This window comes from Anser anser (genome assembly GCF_964211835.1).
Source record: "Anser anser genome assembly, chromosome: 1".
In the NCBI taxonomy this organism is placed as follows: Eukaryota; Metazoa; Chordata; class Aves; order Anseriformes; family Anatidae; genus Anser; species Anser anser.
The window spans coordinates 79,887,204-79,908,472 of record NC_139720.1 but is presented as its reverse complement, the minus strand read 5'-3'; the positions used below and the strand labels follow the sequence as shown (position 1 = coordinate 79,908,472).

General features: G+C 36.4%; 2 protein-coding genes across 13 annotated transcripts in view; one reads left to right on the top strand and one right to left on the bottom strand.

The window, feature by feature from the left end:
- The window catches only part of LOC310892651 (solute carrier organic anion transporter family member 1A2-like), a 53,078-nt gene extending 32,307 nt beyond the window's left edge, over positions 1-20,771 (bottom strand). For 2 of the 6 annotated variants that reach the window (XR_014578290.1, XM_083820730.1), the window contains exons 1-2: positions 20,177-20,771; positions 5,323-5,367 (exon numbers count right to left, since the gene is read on the bottom strand). Coding sequence is in view for 4 of the 6 variants with exons in the window: in XM_083820730.1 (XP_083676856.1) it covers positions 5,323-5,367; positions 20,177-20,324 (193 nt within the window). In the remaining 2 variants the exon portion in view is untranslated. Of the gene's footprint in view, positions 1-2,479; positions 2,537-5,322; positions 5,368-20,176 lie in introns of those variants that run through there. The other 4 variants (XM_083820723.1, XM_083820725.1, XM_083820728.1 and 1 more) reach the window with 3 other exon arrangements.
- On the top strand, positions 571-14,810 carry IAPP (islet amyloid polypeptide). Of its 7 annotated transcripts, XM_083820740.1 has the most exons (9): positions 574-1,449; positions 1,541-1,669; positions 1,822-1,954; positions 2,530-2,621; positions 3,394-3,498; positions 6,687-6,886; positions 7,289-7,385; positions 7,527-7,661; positions 10,164-14,810. In XM_083820740.1, exons 7-9 carry the CDS (start codon positions 7,306-7,308, stop codon positions 10,354-10,356), a joined length of 408 nt encoding a protein of 135 aa, XP_083676866.1. In that variant the 5' UTR covers positions 574-1,449; positions 1,541-1,669; positions 1,822-1,954; positions 2,530-2,621; positions 3,394-3,498; positions 6,687-6,886; positions 7,289-7,305; the 3' UTR covers positions 10,357-14,810. The 7 variants fall into 7 exon arrangements, with proteins under 7 accessions (XP_083676871.1, XP_083676869.1, XP_083676870.1 ...); XM_083820743.1 differs by lacking the exons at positions 1,822-1,954; positions 6,687-6,886 and adding an exon at positions 4,909-5,016 and having other exon boundaries at positions 572-1,449; XM_083820739.1 differs by lacking the exon at positions 1,822-1,954.
- Positions 20,772-21,269: the final 498 nt, after the last annotated feature.

Genomic DNA, 21,269 nt, shown 5'->3' with positions numbered 1-21,269 from the left:
AATCAAGGAGGAAAAAAATGAATTCCACCAAACTAGACAATAGTTTACACAATCAAAAAGGCTCAGAACCCAAAAATAGAGCTTATGCCACCCATTCTAAATAAACACTTAGTAAGTACTCAACAGCCATGGATTTTAAGATGCTTGTCCTGAAATATCTGCTTTGCTGCTCTGCACAGGGTTCTGAATCAAATCCTGTGAAAAGATAAATTCTCAGTCTTGTTCCATTAAAAAACTGCTGCGTTCGTTGGCAAAATATGTGTTAAAATGAAATTATTTTAATTTGTTAATGACATAATAAATTATTTTAATATGTTAATGCCATAAAAACTCCAGAACCTCTTTTTTTTTTTTTTTTTTTTGTCTTGCAGTAGTGCAGTGCCTTCAATTCTGCACTGGGCATTTGGTTCAACAACAGTTTATTCCAGAAAACATCACCTTTAGAAATAGCCATGCCACTTATAGTACCTAAAGTATTTGTGAGATTTCACGTTTAAATATTGACTTTTCCATACCATTCATGTCTTTTCCTGTCAGGGAAGATCTCAGGCAAAAGTGAAGTGGTGGCTAATCAGATGGAAACAGCAATATTTGCTGTAAAAAATAAACATGTAAAATGACCGTAACAGAGCAAAAATGCACTAAATTCTTCCAGGTATATATACTGAATTTCTAATGAGACTTTTTAATGACTTCTTTCAGTAGAGAGACAATTTCATGTACTGATTCATGTTCCTTGTACATATCAAAATCTTTTCTCGTCTCCAAGTAGAATGAAAAGGTCAGATCTTCTGTTCACACATACAATAATGCAAACATATATTAAACGCAGCCCCACTGCATTTCTCTTTGAAGGAGGGCTACCTTATTTTGCACCTAAGTGTGCCGACATATCATAAACAAGTTAATTTATCTTTCATGGTATTGTCAATGTAAATTCTCCTACACAAGTTAGTACCCTGCATTTGCCCCTGGTGAAAAATTATTACTAACATGACTGATTCCCAGTTCAGCACAATTCTCCTTTTTAAACAGGAGAGAAAATGCCACTATTAATAGCAGAGCTGTCAAGACAGCATCATCTGAAAGACTCGGAGTGTTTCAAGACAAAGCCAGATTGTCATTCTCTTGCTGCAGCTTGCAGAAAGAGGGGAAAAAAAAAAAAAAAAAGAAAAAAAAAAAAGTCTTATCGTTGAAAGTCAGAAAGTTTAAAAGAAAACTAAGTTTAAACTTATGCATTGGATCAGGTAAGGAGGGCTGATGTGACTTTGTATAGATTTATTTTGGAAACCAGCAGTTTCTCTTAAATTGTTCCATTTGCTCTCTACTTTTTAGCTATTCACCTCTTCTCAGATAACTACAGGGAGCATAGAGGGTGGTTCCTGGTCTCACTGTATCTTCTACAAACAGATGTCTGTGTTCTTTAAAAGATGTTGGCGCATGGAAGAGGTATTAAGAGTTCTCACAGTAACACTTAGTAAATCAGAAAGAGCATTTCTACACAGACCTAATTCCTTAATCTTTTTTTCCCTTACAACAGCATGCAGGGAGTCGTCGTTCTGCGCATCAAGTAGCTCTGTAGTCACTCTGGACTTGTCTGTAAGGAGACCTAAGCAGTGAGCCAATATGTGAATTTACAGTGCGGTGACTCTGCAGGGAGATATTCCAAGTAAGTGTCACAGCCTTCCTTTTAGCAAAATAATTTGTTCTGTTTTGAAGTATTCATTTGAGTCCACCTATTAATAGGACTGTATGTACTATTGTGGTGGTGTATATATGACATTACAGCAATATATCTGAAAGCTGAATACCTTTCTGTAGATGACTCCTCATAGAGTGCTACTTTGGATAATCATCATAGCAGAAAGCAATGGATGCCTCAGGTTACCAGGATGGAAGAAGAGCAGTAATATTTCGCATTACTGAGTTAACATTAGCAGCATCTAGAGCCCTTGTAAGTGACATTGATAACCAAAGGAGAGTTCTGCTTTTGCTTATATTTCTGGAAACTGATTTCAGGACAGACTAAAAATATCAAGAATTTAAAACATTTGTTGTATGAAAAGGTGAATTGTATCCAAGCCAGTAGGAGCGAGCCATGCAACTGATACTCTATAAACTGTAAGTAGGAACAGCATTAGGAAGTAAAACTTATCGATTACTGTGCTGTCATTTCTGACTTTTCTGATCCAAACATGGTTTATATTTCCCTTGCATGGGAGATTCCCAGCCACAGGAATTGACTCAGCACAAACCCTCCTGAGCCCATTCTCAGATCAATCATTAGCAATAGCCTTTTGAGGCTACATCATTGTTCTGTCAACGATGTGAGCTGAGTAGCATGATACGTCATAAAGGATGGCTTTAAGTTTCTGTGAACTATCCAAATTACTTCATTCCATTTACTAGTCAGTTCCATGGATGGCCACCCTTCATTTCTGAATCACCTGTTTTTTTCCACTGTGGGAGAAATTATTACCTTTGTCTCCATTAGCTCTTCTGCTGCTGCTTCCACATTTTTTTCAACAGAGTTAACCTAAGTTTGGGGATCAACAAGAAGAGCTGACTGAGTTTCTATCAGTGCTGAAATGGCCCATGCCAAGTAGGAGTAACAAAGAAAGGTACGCTAGCATGCTAGCAAAAGCATATTTGATAAAACAATATTTAATGAAAACAGATGCACACATCTTAAGTGGTAAGAGTAGCAAATTACAATTCAACTCACTGGAAAATACAAACTGTCTAGTATTCATCAATACAGTAACAAGCAAGAAATACTGGGAAGACAGCATTATAGCCAAAATTTTCAGACTTTGGCATTCAAATGCAAAAAATCAGGGAACTATCCAGGTTCCTAATCATGGGAGTCTGGTGCAATTTTAGACACCCTCTGATAGTCACCACCTAGTCAGCAGTTGCTAAAACAGTGCCCAGCTAGCCAGGTTCATGCAGGTCATTCGTGGATATCCTAGGGGATATGAAATACAACAGGCAACTGTGTCTATACACCTGACTTACTTCTCTAATTTTAGGATTGGCCACTTGAACACAAGGCACTTAAACTTTTTCAAACATGCTGACATTATTGGTGAAACACTTTTTATAGTTTACTTTTGTTTTGATGCTTAATTCAGACTTATTTATAAAAAATAAAAGGCTAAATATGTTATAAAAATTAAAAAAAAATATATGTCAGATTACATGAAACGTTTTGCTCAACTCAGAAAACTACGAGCAGTGACACTTGCACCATTCTGTTTCATTTCTGGTAGTATTTACACTGATGCATATTAATGCTGTTACTATTGTGGTTTCTGGTTTATTCTAAAAATTGAAATATGCTCATTTCAGATTAATGCTTAAAGTTTTTTCTTTTCTGTTTTAATACAACAGGCAAACTAAACCATGAGTTGTTCACACTTCTAGCTCCTGGTAACTGAGCAACAGTGTAATTTACTGGAGACAGCTACCTTACACAGCAGAACATTATCTGGTAAAGTACGTGCAACAAGTAATACGGCTTTTTGTGACTCTCACAAGTGGAAAAGAGACATCCATTACCAAAAGTCTGTATGTGTGTCATTAATGTTAGTAAGCAAATATGGAATGAAGAAATTAAAAAGCAGCCATTAAAAGGGGGCAGCAGGCAACCAGGAGGTGTCAAGAATAGCCTAAGAATAAAAGGTAAATATGAGAGAGGGAGACAACCTTAAATGTCAGGGAACTGAGAACATAAGAGAAGTTAAAGCAACCATGATGTAATTCATTTCACATACATTTAGACATCTGTAGTGTAAACAACTATAATGGAGCCAGTCACTCAAGGCTGTTTTTATAGCCAACAAGGAGAAGCAGGCACAAATCATCTGAGCTGTTCTAGTCCCCTACGTTAGGAACATGCACTAGAATGCTCTCTCTATACATCTCACAGTTAGATAAATTCAACTCCCCAGTAAGAGCAGCAGACACTTGAGACGAGACTGACTCCGTGTTCCTCTGCTGTCAGTATGTTACATTGCAAAGTTCATCCTCTTGCATGTTTACATAGGCAGTTTCCAGAAGGGACTGGGGCATTGGCATTCCATATCCTCTGCTTTCTTTGTAAACCTCAGCTCTGGTGTCACCTTACCCCCATATATGCACAACATGTTATATAATTCTTTTTATACGGACTTAAATGCCAGCATAAATAAGTACAGTTATCATGCAACTACCAAGGACAGAGTTTTCCTGTGGTTCTTTACTGAGAATACTTGATTTCATCTTTAACATGATAACATTTTTTATGCTGAGTAATTAAGGGTGTTTTTGAGATCAACGTTAAGGTACTTTATCAGTGATAAAAATAGTACTAACCACTTCACAGATTGGTACTAACTGCACAGTCAGTACTTAGTGCCAGGTTCTTGAAATTTCAGGTCTGGTGTCACAGAGATTCCAGGATTTCATATTCCTTTCTTGTTTGTGTGGAAAAAAAAAAAAAAAAAAAAAAACACACTACTTCTGCATCAAAGAATCTGCAACAGAAGCAGTAATTCTTCATTTTATTAACATATATGAACAATAGCTGGATAGACTTCTTGCTGATTCTGCCAAGATTCTATGTGGTCCAGGAGAGAATGTAATGCTCCTGGGATACCATGAGTCCAGTTTCATTTCTAGAATACACTCAAGAATCTCTATGTCCCTTAAAGCATTAGGGGTTTCCTAAGACATCTTGCAGGACAGCTGGAATTGGGATCTGGGACCAATATTGATTTGAAAAGCTCGTTTCACTTCTCTTGTGTCAACCTATAGATTGATTCAAGCTTGATACATCACTTAGATGCTGATAACTGATTCTGAATATTCAGTCCAATCTTTCAACAGCTCAGCCAAACTGCATCTAATCTATCTACTGCTTTTAAGGAGTTGAAATGACCTGAGGCTGCCTTTTCTCAGAAGCTGAGCATGCCTGCCACTGCTGAGAGCCAGTGGGACCCACATTTCTTCCCACTGTGGAAGAAGTGCACCAAGGTACTCAAGTTCAATATTCAAACTATGAATATTGGCTGGTGTTGATAACCAGACAGATTATTAGCATAATTATTTTGGCACAATTCTATCTCTGTAAAATGGGTCTAATTATGCCTTCATTTCAAGGGAGTGAAATTGCTGCAGTGCTACAAAATGCTACAGTGAAAATGACACTAGAATGTTATTTCATTCCAGTCAAATGCTATAGTGAAAACATCAACAGGAAACTTTATGGAGAGATAAATCTGTTTCAGATGTTGCACAGAACATATTGCCATGGTGAAGACATATCAAAACTATTCTTACTTCTTGCACACAGGAACTGTCCGTCCAGAGCAAGATAAAAGAAACCTAAGGAAAAAAAAATAGTATATGATTGCATCATTAAAAACAGACAGCAAAATATTCAGGAGCAGCATCCCATTTTTTTATAAAAACATTTTGTCACTCACCAAAGTCTTATTGACAGACTAGCTGTTGTATCAGTTTAAGAGGATACTATACCAGCTAAATATGCCTTCTGCATTCAATCTAAGTAGCACAGATGCCTGAAGAGATTCAACACTGGATCTTTCTCTATTTCAGTACAAAATCTGGTTTTATAGACTAAATGGACAATGAAGGAGGCTTCCAGTAAAGGCAACATCCTTGACACTGAAGCAGTTATAAATGAATTCATGTTCCGTGGGAATATCAAAGATCTGTGTGATTCTTATCGCAGAAAACTTTGTCTGTGATCTTTTGTCAACATCTTAACATCCATAAATAACTGAAACACCAGTTTCCCAAGGGCACTCAGGCACCTGAAGGTATAACTAAAGACAACTACTGTGACAGGAAAAAAAAAAAAAAAAGGCAATTTGCTTAATTCCCACTGAAATCAGGAAAAAGGGTTCCAATCTGTATCATTGGCAATCTGCAATCAGGCAATATATTTTGTTATATATTTAAAAAAAATATTAGTCTCTTAAAAGCTGTATATCTTTTCTATGAACCATATTCTATGCACACTATAAATAAATTTGCACAGGCAGCATTTATTTTGGCATTCCCTAGCTTTTTAATACTAGTCTTTACCTTCTTAAGAATATTAATTGAAACAATTTGCATGCATGAAATAAAGAATCTACCAGTGTTAGTAAAACAAAAGATTTTACATTAATAATGACAGAATTCTCATTCTTATTTATATTTTACTGAAAAATGAATTGATTTCTACATTGTTACCCTGAATGATCACCCTATCTGCCAATTTAAATCATTTTCTCTCTTTTCTTATACCTCACACAGCTTTTAGCCCTTCAAACATGTTTTCGTGTTTTGATCATCATATCCTTCTACAATAAACCCCTCCAACTTTAACTATTCTAGCTTTTCTAATACGTCTGTTTTCTTATGTTTCAGTTACTGGTGATCTGTTGTTTCATTTAATCCCGCTTTTTTTTTATAACTTTTGTTACCTTATTTAGCCCTTGAAAACACCCACAGAGAATATTACCTCAGCATCTTATCAGAACTGTAAAGCTGAGGCTACAGTTCTGATGTGCAGTATGTTATTACAGAACCTTCATGAGGGCATCCTGCATATACTAGGTTAATATTTACTGGTGTGCTAATGGAATAATGACCGATCTGCCTCTGCTCCTCTCTGGGGCACCTTCTATCTATAGGGATGGGAATTAATGACAGTCTCTGCTGCCTGATGTCAGAGCTGAGAAAGGTGTGAAGGGTATATAAGAGCCGTATTACTTGTCAGCAAGGAAGGGGAAAAAGGGATACTCCAGAGCTAGATGCAAGCGTGGAATTGTTTCATGCACCCTTCCTGCTAACACAGGTGTGCATCTTCAGTTAGCTGCCTGACCACTACAAGGTAAACAATTTGTCTTTTTTCTTATTTAAAATGTAATGCAACAGATGTGCTTTCAGGAAAGCACAATGTTTCTCATTATTAATCAACAGCATTTTTCAGGAAAAGGCTAAAATAACTCTGAGGTAAATTGCACTTGGGACCAAAATTTGAGATTAGGACATGTCAGGAAATGCAAACCAAAGATATGGGAAAGGATTCACACTACTAGATGGAAAATGAACATTTACTGGTGAGAGCTATCTGTCTAAAACTGCATGTCACCAAACTTGTGGGGATCATTTTTTACTCTAGCCTGTGAAAAAGACTGGCTGCTGTTGATTTAGGACAGAACGGGCACCGGTAATAGGATACACCAAAGAGTATTTGGGATTGCTTTCAGTTTTGAATCACTATTCTTTTCAGAAAGTTTGGAAGCAAAGATGTGCAACCGAAAGCTGTCGGTTTTCTTCATTGTACTTTCTGTCACACTGAGCTGTTTGGAAGCTACACCTATTGAGAAGTGAGTAACAAATAATCATATTTATTTCTATATAAGGGAAATATTCAGATTGTTGCATGAATTGCTTTTACTTTCATGTCCCAAATAACATGAGCAAAAGTAGAGCTTTTCAAATCCTCAAGTGTATTTTATTGTTTAAAGATTATTATCTGCGGCTGATGATCTATCTGATGGGACTTCCAAGAGGCAAGGATGGATATTGCCCATAATGTCACAGAATACACTCTCAGGACTTAGTGAGGAAATGCCAGAACAACCAGCAGCAAAGACAAAAAGGTATTGATTTCCCTTGTTTGTTCTTGTCATATCACTTAGGATTCAATTGTGAAGTAAATTTTAAGCCAGTGATATTTCGTTACTTGAGACTTCCTGCATGTTGTCAATTCTCAAACAGCTTTGAATAACCTTCTTCTTGTAAACAGAGCCATTCTGTAAGATCAAAGTATAGAAAGTGAAATCCAGAGACAAAATTTGCAGATCATTTATCAGTTCACAATTATAACTTTTTCATGAATTAAAAAAAGCCTACAAATACTATATTTCCTTGAGAAATAAGGTCTATTTTGAGGTGGCTTTTTTATTTAAATGTCACATTTCCAAGCCTGAGATGGGGGGAGGGAAGAAATATATCCTGCATAATAACATGAATGCTCTCCTAGAATAAAATTCTTTCAAAATGTAAATAATATTTCATTAGTGTTAAACATCAATTTAATAATGGGAAGAATGAAAAGAAGAAATTGTTTTTGACATAACTTAACTAGTCTGAAATGCATTCATGTTCATAGAGCCATAAAGCCAGTTTCAGGTAACTTTTTGATGAATAAAATAGCATTTCAAAAAGTATTTGCAAATCTCCTAAATGATAAACATCACTGAACTACCCTATCTGTTCTTTGGGGTTTTGAGTGACTTTATTCGATAACAGTTCTATTATAGGTAGATTCAGTTAATACATGTGTCTGTCTAGTTACTGGTTCCTCTCTCACCGAATTTAAATATATACATATATATTATATAACAATTTGGTTACCTTCCAAAATAATTTAATAACAGAGACTAAGTCCCTTCATTTTTACAGCTTTTGCTTTTTTAAAAATAAAATAATAATTGTAATAATCATACACAAGGCTTCATCGTTATGAGTGCATTATGCCCTATCTGCTTTTCTAGGGCCATGGCTTACAATCTGTTACTGGGTGCGCTATCTCATTGAAGCACATATTCAAATAAAGGCTACAGATCAGAGAGCTAGTAGACATGATGGATTCAGTCAGGCTTGACATCAGTTAGTAAACTCATAACTTCCTGCAAGGACTGGAGTTTTAAACTTGGAGTGTCGGGGCCTGATTTTGTATCATTAAAGAAAAGGAGAACTCTGCCTCCACAAACAGTTCAGGATTTCTATGAGAAGCAGTTGCTGTTTGACCCTCATATATTAAGGGCTTGATTAAACTCTTTTTACATATATAGAAAAAAACAGGGAAAATCTAAGAGAATCTATATCAAATCCTATGCAACCATTTACTTTAAATACAGTTACATATTTAAAATATTGAATGCTTAGAAATTGCTGTCTATTTGTCTATTTGCTGATCAAGAACCAGTATAGTACAGACATTTCTCCCACAACTGCTATCCCATTTGCATTCTTAGATAATACAACTAACTCTAAAAGTCTAGATAAAATTTTAGATAACAGATTTAGTCCATCTATAGGTAAATATATTAGTAATTGCTCTGAGTTTGAAATTGGTGACAGTGAATTTCTACTGAAAAGTGTTGTCTACTACATGCCACATCAACATGAAGAAACCCAAGAAAATTAACAATAATTCTGTAAGCAATCTCAGTTTATAATACAATCTCAGCTACAATAATCTCAGCTTAATACAATCAAGTATTTGTCTGAAGAAAAAGTACAGTAGTCTAATTAAAAAGTTTAAAAGACTTTCAAGATATCAAGATATACAGTAAAATGTTTCTCTTTCAAGATAAACATTTTACTGTGATTAAAAGAAAAATCTCATGCTGCTTATGTCCTACATAGAGTTTGTAAAAGGTCTGTTGGCTCAGACCATGAAATGTTCTTTTTAGATAGAGGCTCATCCATGGACACTCTTACAGACTTTTACAGCAAATTCAAGCTGCTTGTGTTCCAACAATTATTACTGAAGAAATCTCTATTCAGACAGAGCTAAATCTCAAGTGGTATTGAAGCAGTTGGGAACACCTGCCACCTCTCATGATCATGACACAGTTGGGAGAGTCTTTTGGCTCAGACCATTTAGTGTGGACTGGAAGGTTACTGTTCAGTGAGAGCAGGATATGATTTGGTGGGAATAAGAGAACTAAACAAATGTTAGTAGTTGTCATTATGTTGGTAATCCTCATGATATCAGCAAGAGCTCTAAATAGACTTAGAAGTTCAGCTTAAAGCTAAACATTTAGTCACTGTTTTAACTTACTGTCTTAACTATACTATCATTACAGGTTTTCTAGATGTCATAAACTGCTTTTCTGAATATCAATAAAAGTGACATATGACTGTTAAGGTCTTTGCATTTAAATAAAACCCATCATTAAAACTGGTAATAGCACACACTGCAAAATTTTTTTTTCAGGCACAAAGTAGGTGGTAGGAAGATTGTAATGTACCCGTATTTGTGCACATATTAAAAGAACTCCCACATTAGCACAGCTCAAATGCCTTTTAGAGGTGGCACACCTGATTGCTCATCATTTGACTTCATTTTGGCTCTTTTTCTTTTACATTAGTAGTCACCATCTGGAGAAACGGAAATGCAACACTGCTACATGTGTGACACAACGCTTGGCTGACTTTTTAGTTCGTTCCAGCAGCAACATCGGAGCAATTTATTCACCTACGAATGTGGGGTCCAATACATATGGAAAGAGGGACACAGACGGGCTTTTAAGCAAAGAACCCCAAAACAATGCACAGCTTTAGGGTGTTAAAATGACTACTGATACAGTTTTCATTAAGAGCTCAGTTTCTAATGTATCGATAATGTTTCAGTCATTTATTCCTTGTACAGTCTTAACAGTGCCTTGTTTTCTTTGTGTGCATATATGTAATTTATGTTTGTCATTTCACTATGCATGTACAATGTCATGCATAGGCTATTGTTTCACCTCCATTAAGAACTCCAGAAATCTGCTTGACAAATTTCTTTGTAAAGGAAAAAAAAACAAAAACAAAAACAAAAAACACCTACACACAATAATAAATGGAAAACTAATTAATTGCAAGTTTTTTTTTTTAATTATTGTTATTAAAAGGCTGAAAAAGATAACCATGATGTGGATGTCTTTATAGTTGCAGTTTGGTAAGAGGAAAGCAATTATCTTAATTAAGACCAACAAAAATTAGAATGGTAAAAGAAGGTCCTAATTTAAATAACATAGAAGAATCTGCTGGTTTTGAAACATCTACAGTGCCTTGTTTTGCCCAGCTAAAAGAACAACTAGATGAGATACTATGGCTGTATTTTGTGTATGATCAGACGAGTTAACTGACTGGTCTCTTTCCACCATAATGTGCCTAAAACTAGAAGTAGTCTTGCAGCACAGATTTCTATACATACTGAGCATGGGATTTTAAGAGTTTACTATTCTTACTTTAAGGCCGTATCAGTAAAATGTAAGAATCATGAGCATAAGCACATTTTAAATAGGAAGAAAAGAAATTCACTTAACAAACTGGCAGAAACATTTTTCTTTGTGTATTCCTTTCCTTGAACTTAAGTAATAAGGGAAGAGACAAAACAAACCAGTGGTTCAGGCATCAAAATCTATTATAGGTGCAAAGTAAATTTGCCTGCTGACAAAACTGGCATTTTTTGCAGGTAACAATTACGTTGTTACCAACATACAGGAAAACTAGTTTAGAGATAGGCAGACGTTAATGGAGTTTTCACAGTGTTATTTTCTCCTGCCTTAGTCCAGAATCACCACAGGCTTAATAAACATTTGTTCCCTTAGAATGTTATGTGAACTTTCACAGAAGTGACATCATAGCAATGGGTGTTTTGTTCAACATTTTCTCAAGGAGAGTTCATAATCATCTGGAAAACATGACTAGCCAATTATGAAAAATATTCAGCAGAACCTTAGTGCTGGAGAAGCAAGTGAAACTTTAATAATTGCCACTGGTTGATTTATTTCTGTTGTAAATAATGCCTTGAAATATAAAAAATTGTGTTAAATCCAATGTTAAATGGTACGTTCTCTTCATTTCACAAATAATACATGGAAATAAAAATTACTGCACAATTTTTCTGCTTTAAAACTGCTACTGATTACTCTGTTGAGAAAAGTTTCTATCTTCAGTGAAATTCTATTATATATTTATTCTAAAAGTTCTTGAGAAAACCATTCAGATGGCATTAAACGTATCCCATATTTCTGCCACTTTGAAATGCTTTCCGTTCAAGTGTTTTTGAGATATGTTATGCACCCATTGTGGGTTTAATTTGTTCTTCAGCTAGAATATTTACTTTCCAGAAAACAAACAAGAAAATGACAGGATAGCTGTGAAGTGTCACTGTGACATTGTTTGCACAGAGGAGAAAGCAGGAAGAATTTTTACTGCAGGTGGATGCTGATGTCTAGGCTGATCCCATCCTGCAATATGTAAGATGCATAACACATCAAATTCTGTTCTTCAAGCTGCCATCTCACAAAACAAAGCACAGACTATCTATGCTTGGTTGCAAGGGAACTGTTTACATTACCTTCTGCGCTATGATCTTCCAAGCCTAAAGGATTTAATACTAACATCTATTTAGCATGTTTGCCCCATTTGGCAAAATATTTTAAAAAATGTTACTCATTTTCCAGACCAGTGAAGCAACAGATACAGTAAGAGATGTATCAATAGCTCAGAGGAGAACCACCTAACTTTAGCTGCATTTTGTCTAACCACTTGTCAATGCTCTCCTGCTATTTGGTGGAGAAAGACGGCTGCTTTCAATACATCGCAGTTTAGACACCTGTTTTAGGATGAGATGAATCACCCTCTTGAAGAGCCTCTGTTTCTTCATTGACAATAGAGGGTGTCTAGACAATTAGCTGAAAATGGGTACTGTAAGATGACTAGAGGTAGATGACATGAATCCCACCTTCAGTTGGTATGAACCATCCAACTTAAATAAATAAATAAATAAATAAAAGCTTGGTACAATAAAACACACACACACACACAAAAACAGTCCTTAAGCTCTAAATCACCAGAGTGATCGATTCTCATATTCTGAACTAAATTAATGTTTATCCATCTTGAGGAACTGCCTACAAAGTTGTTTCTCCATGTATGCCCTTGAAAACACAACTTCGCTACCCTACTTACTCCTGTGTAGTTAGCACCAACTGCACTTAGACTAGTCATGGTAAGCCTGGATACAAGCATACACATAGAGAATGAGTCAGAAAAAGAGGTGGATTTAAATAGAAAAAGAAGGGAAATGTTAAACATGAAATCATCAGCACCCCAAACAGCATAACTTCAGACATTTCAGAACATGAAGACTGCTGGATGAAGCCTAATTAAATAACAAAATCACAAAAAGTGAAAGCAAAGTCCTCTAGGCATTTTTAAAATCCCAATGTGTATCTATCTGCGTACCTAGGGAGCTAAATATTTGCTGAGAATCATGTCTTACATAACTTTGGTTATTTCAGTTTATCTGGCTATTCTACATCTTTCAGAGAAGAAGTAAGAAAAGAAAAAGCATAAAAAGTGGGAAATCAAGAATGTAAACAGCATGATGAGGTTATTCTCCCTTTAAAAATAAAAATACTAAATCTCTGTGTTTTAGTGGCTTCTATTAAGTTCTTTTTAAAAGGAACAGAATAGGGACATTATACTGAATTTCATTAAATGAACAGGGGAAGAAAAAATCATCAAACAAGCAAAAAAAAATTTTTTTAAAAAAGATGATATGAACATCAAGAATGTATTAAACAGAGAAATGGATCCTAGGGGCTAGTATTTCTCAAGAACCATGACAGCTTCATAAAAGACAGGATTTATATATTTTTGTGTGATGAATAGTTGGGGTAAGAAATTGATTTCACTTTGAAAAGCTTGGGCTAAAACTAAGAAAGCACGATTATTCATGCAACAAAAAAAGGCTCTTCTATTGAATAGTAACTTTTGAATGGATAGCTTCAATTTTCATTAAGGAAATATCCATATTATTCAGATAAATAAGATTCTTGGAGAGGACCTCAAGCACTGCATTGGCAAAGCTTCCATTCACTTTCAACAGGAGTGTTATTAGGAAGTCTGGATTTTACTGAATGATTTTCTAAAACTTTTGAAAAGTCAACATGTTGATACTATAAATAAAATCCTTTTCCTGTAATGCACTACTGAATATCTTCAGATACTGCCATCTTCACTTGCTAGAGTTATGCTGGGTTTGAGTTAACCAGCTCACTTAAAATATAACCTGACAGTTATGGTAGATTCCTTTTGTTTAGAGTACCAAGGTTAAGTAATTTTGTTGTACAGCTACATTATCATATAGAAAATGGACTGCTCTACATAGCTTTTGCAACGCAGCTAGCAAAAAGCTTTGGTAAGGTATGACATCTCCTTGCTGTATGCAGAATAAAAATAATGGTTGAAGTAACATGAAATAGAATCTTTCTATGGGATATGACAACTTCTGTTTCAGACATCTTACTGTTACCTCTATTTTTCCACACTTGGGAGAAAAAAGAAAAAGTTCTACTGAAAAATAAAATATATTTGAATTATTTTTGTGGTCTCTGTATGCTCCAACAACCATACTCAAACTCAGACCTGAAACCTGCTGGTTAAACTAAGTTTCAATTTAAGAAAAAAGCCCCTCAAGATCTGTATTCTCTACTAATCGGTTTTTATGAGAAGTAGATAAATTGGTTTCCAGCTTCAATAGCTATGAAAATTATATATTCTTAACTAGGTCCAGTTAAGTGTTTATCTAACTAAAAAACGTCTTCAAATCAAAATGTTAAAAGTAATTCTCAAGCTAGGGATCCATGTTATATGCCATCAAAAGTTGAAAGCCATGACATCAGAAACTGGCTAAAGAACAAGACAATGGTGATAAGACAATAGTTAAAATTGCTCTTCATTATGCAAAAAATTTTCTCCTTGAATGCTAAAAAATCTGAACAAAAAGAACACATTTACATCCATTTTAATCCTAACAATAGGCTTGATCTGAGTAACAATCATGCCATAAAGTCACTATTTCCTAGAAATGCTTTTATAAACACAAAATCCATATAATTATTCAAATTAAGGATATTAAACCTGCCTCTACTTTAATAACATTTTTGCCTCTATATTAAAACATTCTGTTTGATTCAGCACTAGCAAGAGTGAAACTGTTTCCGATTGCCTATTTTGCAATACCCTTCACACACATGATTACTGCACAGAGAGCCTGAGACTTGTTGCAGAACAACTGGTGACACCTAGGGTGGTAGAATCTGGTTGAATTATTTTAGTCCCAAGTTTTGACTGGGGCATTCTCTACAGGGTGGGTTGTTTTTTTGTCGTTGTTCTTTTCGAAAGGAATTAAAATACTGAGACGTATTAAAATAATTGGAATTCTATAAGTACAGTGCATTACATGTGTGAATTGAATTAGCTGGAATCATTTTTGAATGAAATGCTACTTGATATAATTAAAACCAGCAGAAGTTTGCTATTATTTACACTGCCTACAGAAGCAGATCATTGTACTCAAACAGAATCAGTCCTTATTCAATAAGCAGTTCCTTTAGAAGAGGTCAAAGTGGGACTTGCCTTCTTCCAGGAAATGTGTAAACATTTTATCAGTCTGTGATTGTCAGCCCAGCACTGAAGAAGCTGAGCTACTTAACTGTCAGAATATGGGTCATTTTCAAAAACTGTTCTTGGATGATCCCATTACTTGTGTTGCATATGGATATGGAACTAGCCACATAGCAGAGGATTAAAAGAAAAAAAAAAAAAAAAACCTTTTAAATGATTACTGGTAGACATTTTTTATTTCTATTTTCCCTGCTTTGTTACAATACAAGAAGGAGAGAGTAAAATGAAGATATCGGGACAGTATATTCTTTCTTTCACAGAAAATACAATTCTGAAGTAGCGCCTGAGACTGAGAGAAGTTCAAGTGGATCATAGGATGAAAGACTATTTCACTTGTCCAAGCACTGTTTTAGATTTCAGGATGACCACACAGTTGTAGCAAGGAGATCAGAAGTGACTACCTCCACTGTAACAATTTCCACATCTCCAGAGAAAGTCAGCAAGAAGGACCAGCACTTTTTGGACCGGTTCTGGATGCACTACCTTGAAAGATGCTGTCGGAGCAAGTGGCCATCTCATGTACTTCCTGGCAGCCACTGACTTCTTAACCAATCTCATAAATCAGGCTGCTCCCCAGCAATTGGTGCTTCCAGCTTCTGAATGTAGCACTTCCCCGCCATCTGTTTCTGTTAAACTGGCTCCAGACATACTGCAGGTTTCCAGGAGGAGGCATCCATTATGCTCACAACTGGATGTGTAAGTACGGGCAACGGAGCTAGCAGAACCTGAGGCCAGGAGAAGCCACAAGTCGTTTATACCTTTCCTAACATCTTCTTTGGTTTTCTGAGGTTATCCCCTCATATCCTTGCTTTCTTGAGGAAGGCTTATTGAGCAAAGACTTTCTAAAAACATTCTTCAGTCCATAGATAGTTGTTGTTAACTCACTTTCCTTTCGGAAGCCCTTTCCCAAATAAAAAAGCAAATGTTACCACTAATTTTTACTACTACTTTTTCCCCTATAATTACATTACGACTTTCCCAAGAATCTCTGCATGCACTCCACCTACTAACATGCAGCTTACACACTGATGACAAAGCCAAACCAGATGTAAGCATGTTTGGAAAAGACTTAATCAAAATATCATTACTTGAACCAGAGAATGTAAACAGTAAATAAACTAGCATGATGCCTCAGTCTATTTCTGGAAGAGAAGTTTGTGTTTTCCTCATTATTCTTTCAGAGCTTTCCCAGCTCAAATCCAGGCCAATGAAGAACAGCATCAACAGCATCAATATGAGCTCTGTAACCATGAACACACTGAGTAAGCCTAATGTAGCATAAAGCTCCTAGACCATAATATTTGGATTTAAATGACTGAGGAAGTCTGCTTCACCCTAATATTCTACCTTCTTCTTCCACACCTTAGCAATACAGCAATATCGTAATTTAAAAAAAGAAAAAAAAAAAAAAAAACCTCTTTCCACATTTTTGCCATTAAACAATTGGCATTGGAGACAGATGACTCTACCAAGGGTCCTGCTAACTTTCTCTGGAGTATGACCCTCAGGGTCACTTTCAGCTGGATCAGCATTAATGTCTGAAAGGAAGCTACTCACATAACTAGCCATTGCCCATCTCAAGAGTAACAGGGAGGATAGCTGAAACAGTGGCTTTACATATCAACATGCTGCAAAACTTGCCCCATAAAATTAAGAAAGAAATCACTCTATCCCAGAAGAATATGCTTGTGTTCAGCTCTCCTTCCAGCAGATGTAAAAAGAATTTTACTACATTTTTCCTGTTCTTTATGAGATGCAGGGGCCCAGCTGTCATCTTCTTGCATTTCCCTAACTTCACCACATTTTGCACGTAGTGTGGTTGACAGCACCCTAGAATCCTCATAGATACTGCAAATAGCCATAAATAGGGCTTATGATACAGAATTTACAGAATTTCCCAATTGGTTTTTTGTGTGTGTTTTTTTTTGTTTGTTTGCTTGTTTGTTTCCTAGCAAGATCATTCCCACAGGAAAGGAGGTTTCCTCCCTCACTCTGAAGTGCAACAAGGGAGAAGAACCCAACCTGCAAATGTATTCCTCCTTCCAAGCCTCTTTTTTTTTAATTATTATTTTTTTTTCTTGGGAAAGCTTGAAGGGGGAAAAAAGAAAGAAGGAAAATCAGTAAATAACTAACTATGGCTTTGAAAGCAGTACAGTATGGTCAGCATAATGAGACAGGAGAGGATAAGCTTTGGATAGCTCTCCCACAGAGAACTAGTTTCATCCTAGAGCTGCAACTCTTACTTTCTTCATTTAATCATCATATTAAGTAACAGATTTTACTGTGTAAAGTCTGCAGAATTTAACTTACTGCTACCACATGTCTGTGGAAAGAACCAAGACTCTGTATGTTTTAAGAAATTCTCCTCTGTACACTCTATTTAGAAATGCAAGCAGAAGACTCCAGTGAGAACAATCATAGTCATAAATTTTACTGCTCATATATTACACTACATTTATTTATATATCCTGAAAGAGACTGGAGATTGGGTATCTGACTAATGCTAAGGTTATAAATTGCTCAGAAAAGAAATCTAAACCTAACTGCAAACTTCCACCTCATCCAAACACATCCATCACATTCTAACAATTTGAAGTACAATTCTAATCAAAAGTGATCTGGACTTTTTTTTTCTTTTTTTTTTTTTTTTTTTTAATCCAGACAGCTGCATTCGATGTATATTCACTGACAATAAAAAAATAAAAATAAAAAAATAAAAAAGATTATTTAGTTTGTTGGTTGTATTACCATTAGAACTAGAGAACCAGAACAAATCACTTTGACATCAGTTTCTCTTGTGTTTTCTATATCCTATAAAACTTTTTTTTTAATTAAAGTTTGCATAATCATATCCTATAACTGAAATCAAGTTATCCACTAAGTAAGCTGGCACAAATTGCAAACTAATTTTACATGCTTGATGTGTGCCACCCTTTGCCTTGGAATCTGTGTAATCTCTCTTGAAACAAACACCTGTTGTTTCAATCTGATGAAGTCATAAAGAGTGTACCTGCCTTATTGTTTTCCATTGTGGTTCACTCTGAAACCTAAAAAACACTGCTCTTACATGAACACCCAGCCATTGTGCTGCAGCTAGAAGCAGGCAAGAAAGTAAATAAATAAATATAAGTAATATATTATTATATATAATAAAATAAAAATTACACTGGTGATATGTCAATCTGTTGATATAGACATTTCTTTTGGGCAAAAAGATTTGTTATCTACAGCAGTTTGGAATGTCAAAGTATCTTGGATTTCTCCTTTGCAAATAGAGTAAGTTTGACATTCAAATCCATGTAAGTCTACCAAGATGCTATTTTGCCAGATCAACTCTTCAAAGCAAAGCTGAACTTAAAAGTCTGGATAAACAAAAAGTCATGTGCGTCACATACCAGGGGAAGTTTCAGTACAAAATGTGTCTCAATAAAGCCCAAATGCACAGATATACAGTAAAGCATAAATATTTTTATGTCTCTATCACTTGTTACCACCCAATACATCATCTGTTTAACCTTTTGTAGTATGTGCTACATCACTCTCTTATATATGTGCTCTTTAAACCCATGTACTTTTTTCCCACCTCCTTTTTAATGTTTTTACTTTTTAAGGCATTAAAAGGTATTGTTGCAGCCACAGAACACTCCTAGTGCACTTACCTTTCCCCAGTTTGCAGTAAATAGTATTACATCACATGGTACACTCCTATGGAAATGTCACACTTCTCCTGCCACCCTGCACATAACTTTTCCCCTAACCATTGCTTTGCAGGAGGTTTGATCTCCACATCCTGAGCTTGCTGCAATCTGTCTTGCATTGCTTGAATGCTTCTATCCAGTGCTCTCACTCCTTCCTCTTCTTAAAACAAAGATAACTTACGAAAAGGTTAGTTTCAGCAGCATCCCCGCATATAGACGGGAGATCTTATACCACCTAGTTCTGAATATAACGTGACACATCCTATTACTAAGAGTACTAAAGGAAATAGAAAAAGGACTTCTATGAGGGTAGAAGGAAAAATAGCAAGTTGTCTCCCAATCCTTTACTGAATTAAAAAAAAAAAGGGGGGGGGGGGAGAATATTGAGAACATGGAAGTACCGCTTGTGGGTAGGACACTGGCACACTTGAGATGAGACACTTAGGAAGGTCACAGCAACAGCTCTGCTCCCTCAGAGCTCTCATTTTTTCCCCTTGAGCATTAGGGAGCAGGGCAAGGTCATTCTCAATCAGCAGTAGGGCCAGCCAGACTCCAGACTTTCTCTTTCTACACAACCCCTGAGACATCAGAAGTCAGGACCTCTTCTTCTCTTCTTCAGCTGCAAGATTCCCATTTCAGCTCTATTATGAAGATCCCTTAGATCCCTTCCCCATCCCCTTAGCCCCATTCACCTCCTACGCCTTATAATGACCTTTGCTTAGCCTGCCCATACCTATAAGTACCCAATACTTCCAAACCTTTGGCTCCCCAGTACTGGCAAGGCCCCTGCTCTCCTGTCCTTCCAGCCTCTTAGCATCCATACTGTTCCAGAGGCTGATGGCAGCTATCCTGCTATGCTGTATCTCAGCACAGATACGATACTTGAAAGATTCAAATACCACTGAGAATACGATTTTGCTGTGATCGGATACTACTGCCTAAGGAACCGAAAGTAAACAGAAAGTGGCTTGCCACTTGAATACAATTACGCAGCTGAAGCCATACAACAAATAAAACTGTTATGCCTTAACCTAAAACAAATAAATAGATAAATAGATAGATAGATAGATAGATACGATGGCAATGCAGAAGGACCCAGTACCCTCATAGTACCCCAACTACCAGAATGAATCTCTTCCTCCCTTTTACCTCCACATCATCAGCACACAGCCAGTTTCTCATTGGCAATCCATGGGGTATTGATTACCATCCACACTCACCCTTGGTCCAGGCTGCACCTGATAGATGAGCTAGAGTTGTCTGCCCACGAACTGCAGCCCCGCACTGACTCCTGACAGCCCCAGAACTGCAGAGTTTACTTCTCTGCTCCCCCACCCAAGTCCACCCTCTCCAGCAGAGCAGCAACATCCAAATTCAGTGTTCAAGCTGCTCTCCTCTCTTTCAAAGAAAACTTACAAAAGCAGCTGCAAGCCCAGGAAGACAGCCAAGTTTGTTTGCCCTTGAAAGGAGGTGGTCATACAAGATGAAAGACAAAACGAGCAGAAAAGTCCTAAGGAAAAAATATACACTCTACTTCTCCTCTAGGCATTAGCCAAAAATTTTACAAGTTGGGCAGCAAAATGCCACTTTCACAATCCCTGGTGATGTTTTGTAATCTGTTTTGTTTTGTTCTTTAATTCACCACAAATAAAGAAATTCCTAACGTAACAGCATGCTTATTGCCAAGAAGAAAACACCAAATTGATGAGCTGAGGTTCTATCTCATTAACATAACGTGTAAAAGAGCCTAATAATTCATTTACACAGTGCAAGAAATGCCCTCAGAATTAATATAGTTGCAGTTTCTATAAGCAACAGCATCAGCAAAGAAGGTGAAGGTCTGTGCTTAATAAGTTTCACAGTGGCAGATGCTGAGATCGTGAATGAGTTAATACACACACACACATACATGTATGCCTTTGGCCCATTTGCAATAATGCCATGAGGCGGCTCTTACAAGTCAGCAGAAGGGCATTTCTATAGAATGAAACCTCTGGAAAACAAAGACAAGGGCAAACTACTTGGAGAGAAGAAAGAATGCTTCCTCACTGACACCCCAAATGTGGTGAAAATGGAGTCAGAGAAGCCTGCTTAGCCACTTTTTTCACATGAAAATTGGAGCTGATGGCATTATTGCAGCTATGGCTTTTCATTGCATGCTATGAAACCTCTGGCCAGCTAAAACTACCAGGTAGATGACAAAAGCAGAGAGTAAAGCATGCTTTAGTCCACAGCGTGCTATTCATCTGCCAGAGTACAATGATCTCCACTTTCCTTTGCCTCCTTCTCTCTGCCTGGAGAGCAGTTGGGAAT

What these genes read in the sequence shown, in the direction of transcription:
- IAPP (XM_083820745.1), top strand. Translation starts at nt 7,306, where the DNA reads ATGTGCAACCGAAAGCTGTCGGTTTTCTTCATTGTACTTTCTGTCACA. An exon ending in GAAGCTACACCTATTGAGAA is followed by an intron (nt 7,386 to 7,526) that starts GTGAGTAACAAA and finishes TATTGTTTAAAG; the next exon opens with ATTATTATCTGCGGCTGATG. An exon ending in CCAGCAGCAAAGACAAAAAG is followed by an intron (nt 7,662 to 10,163) that starts GTATTGATTTCC and finishes CTTTTACATTAG; the next exon opens with TAGTCACCATCTGGAGAAAC.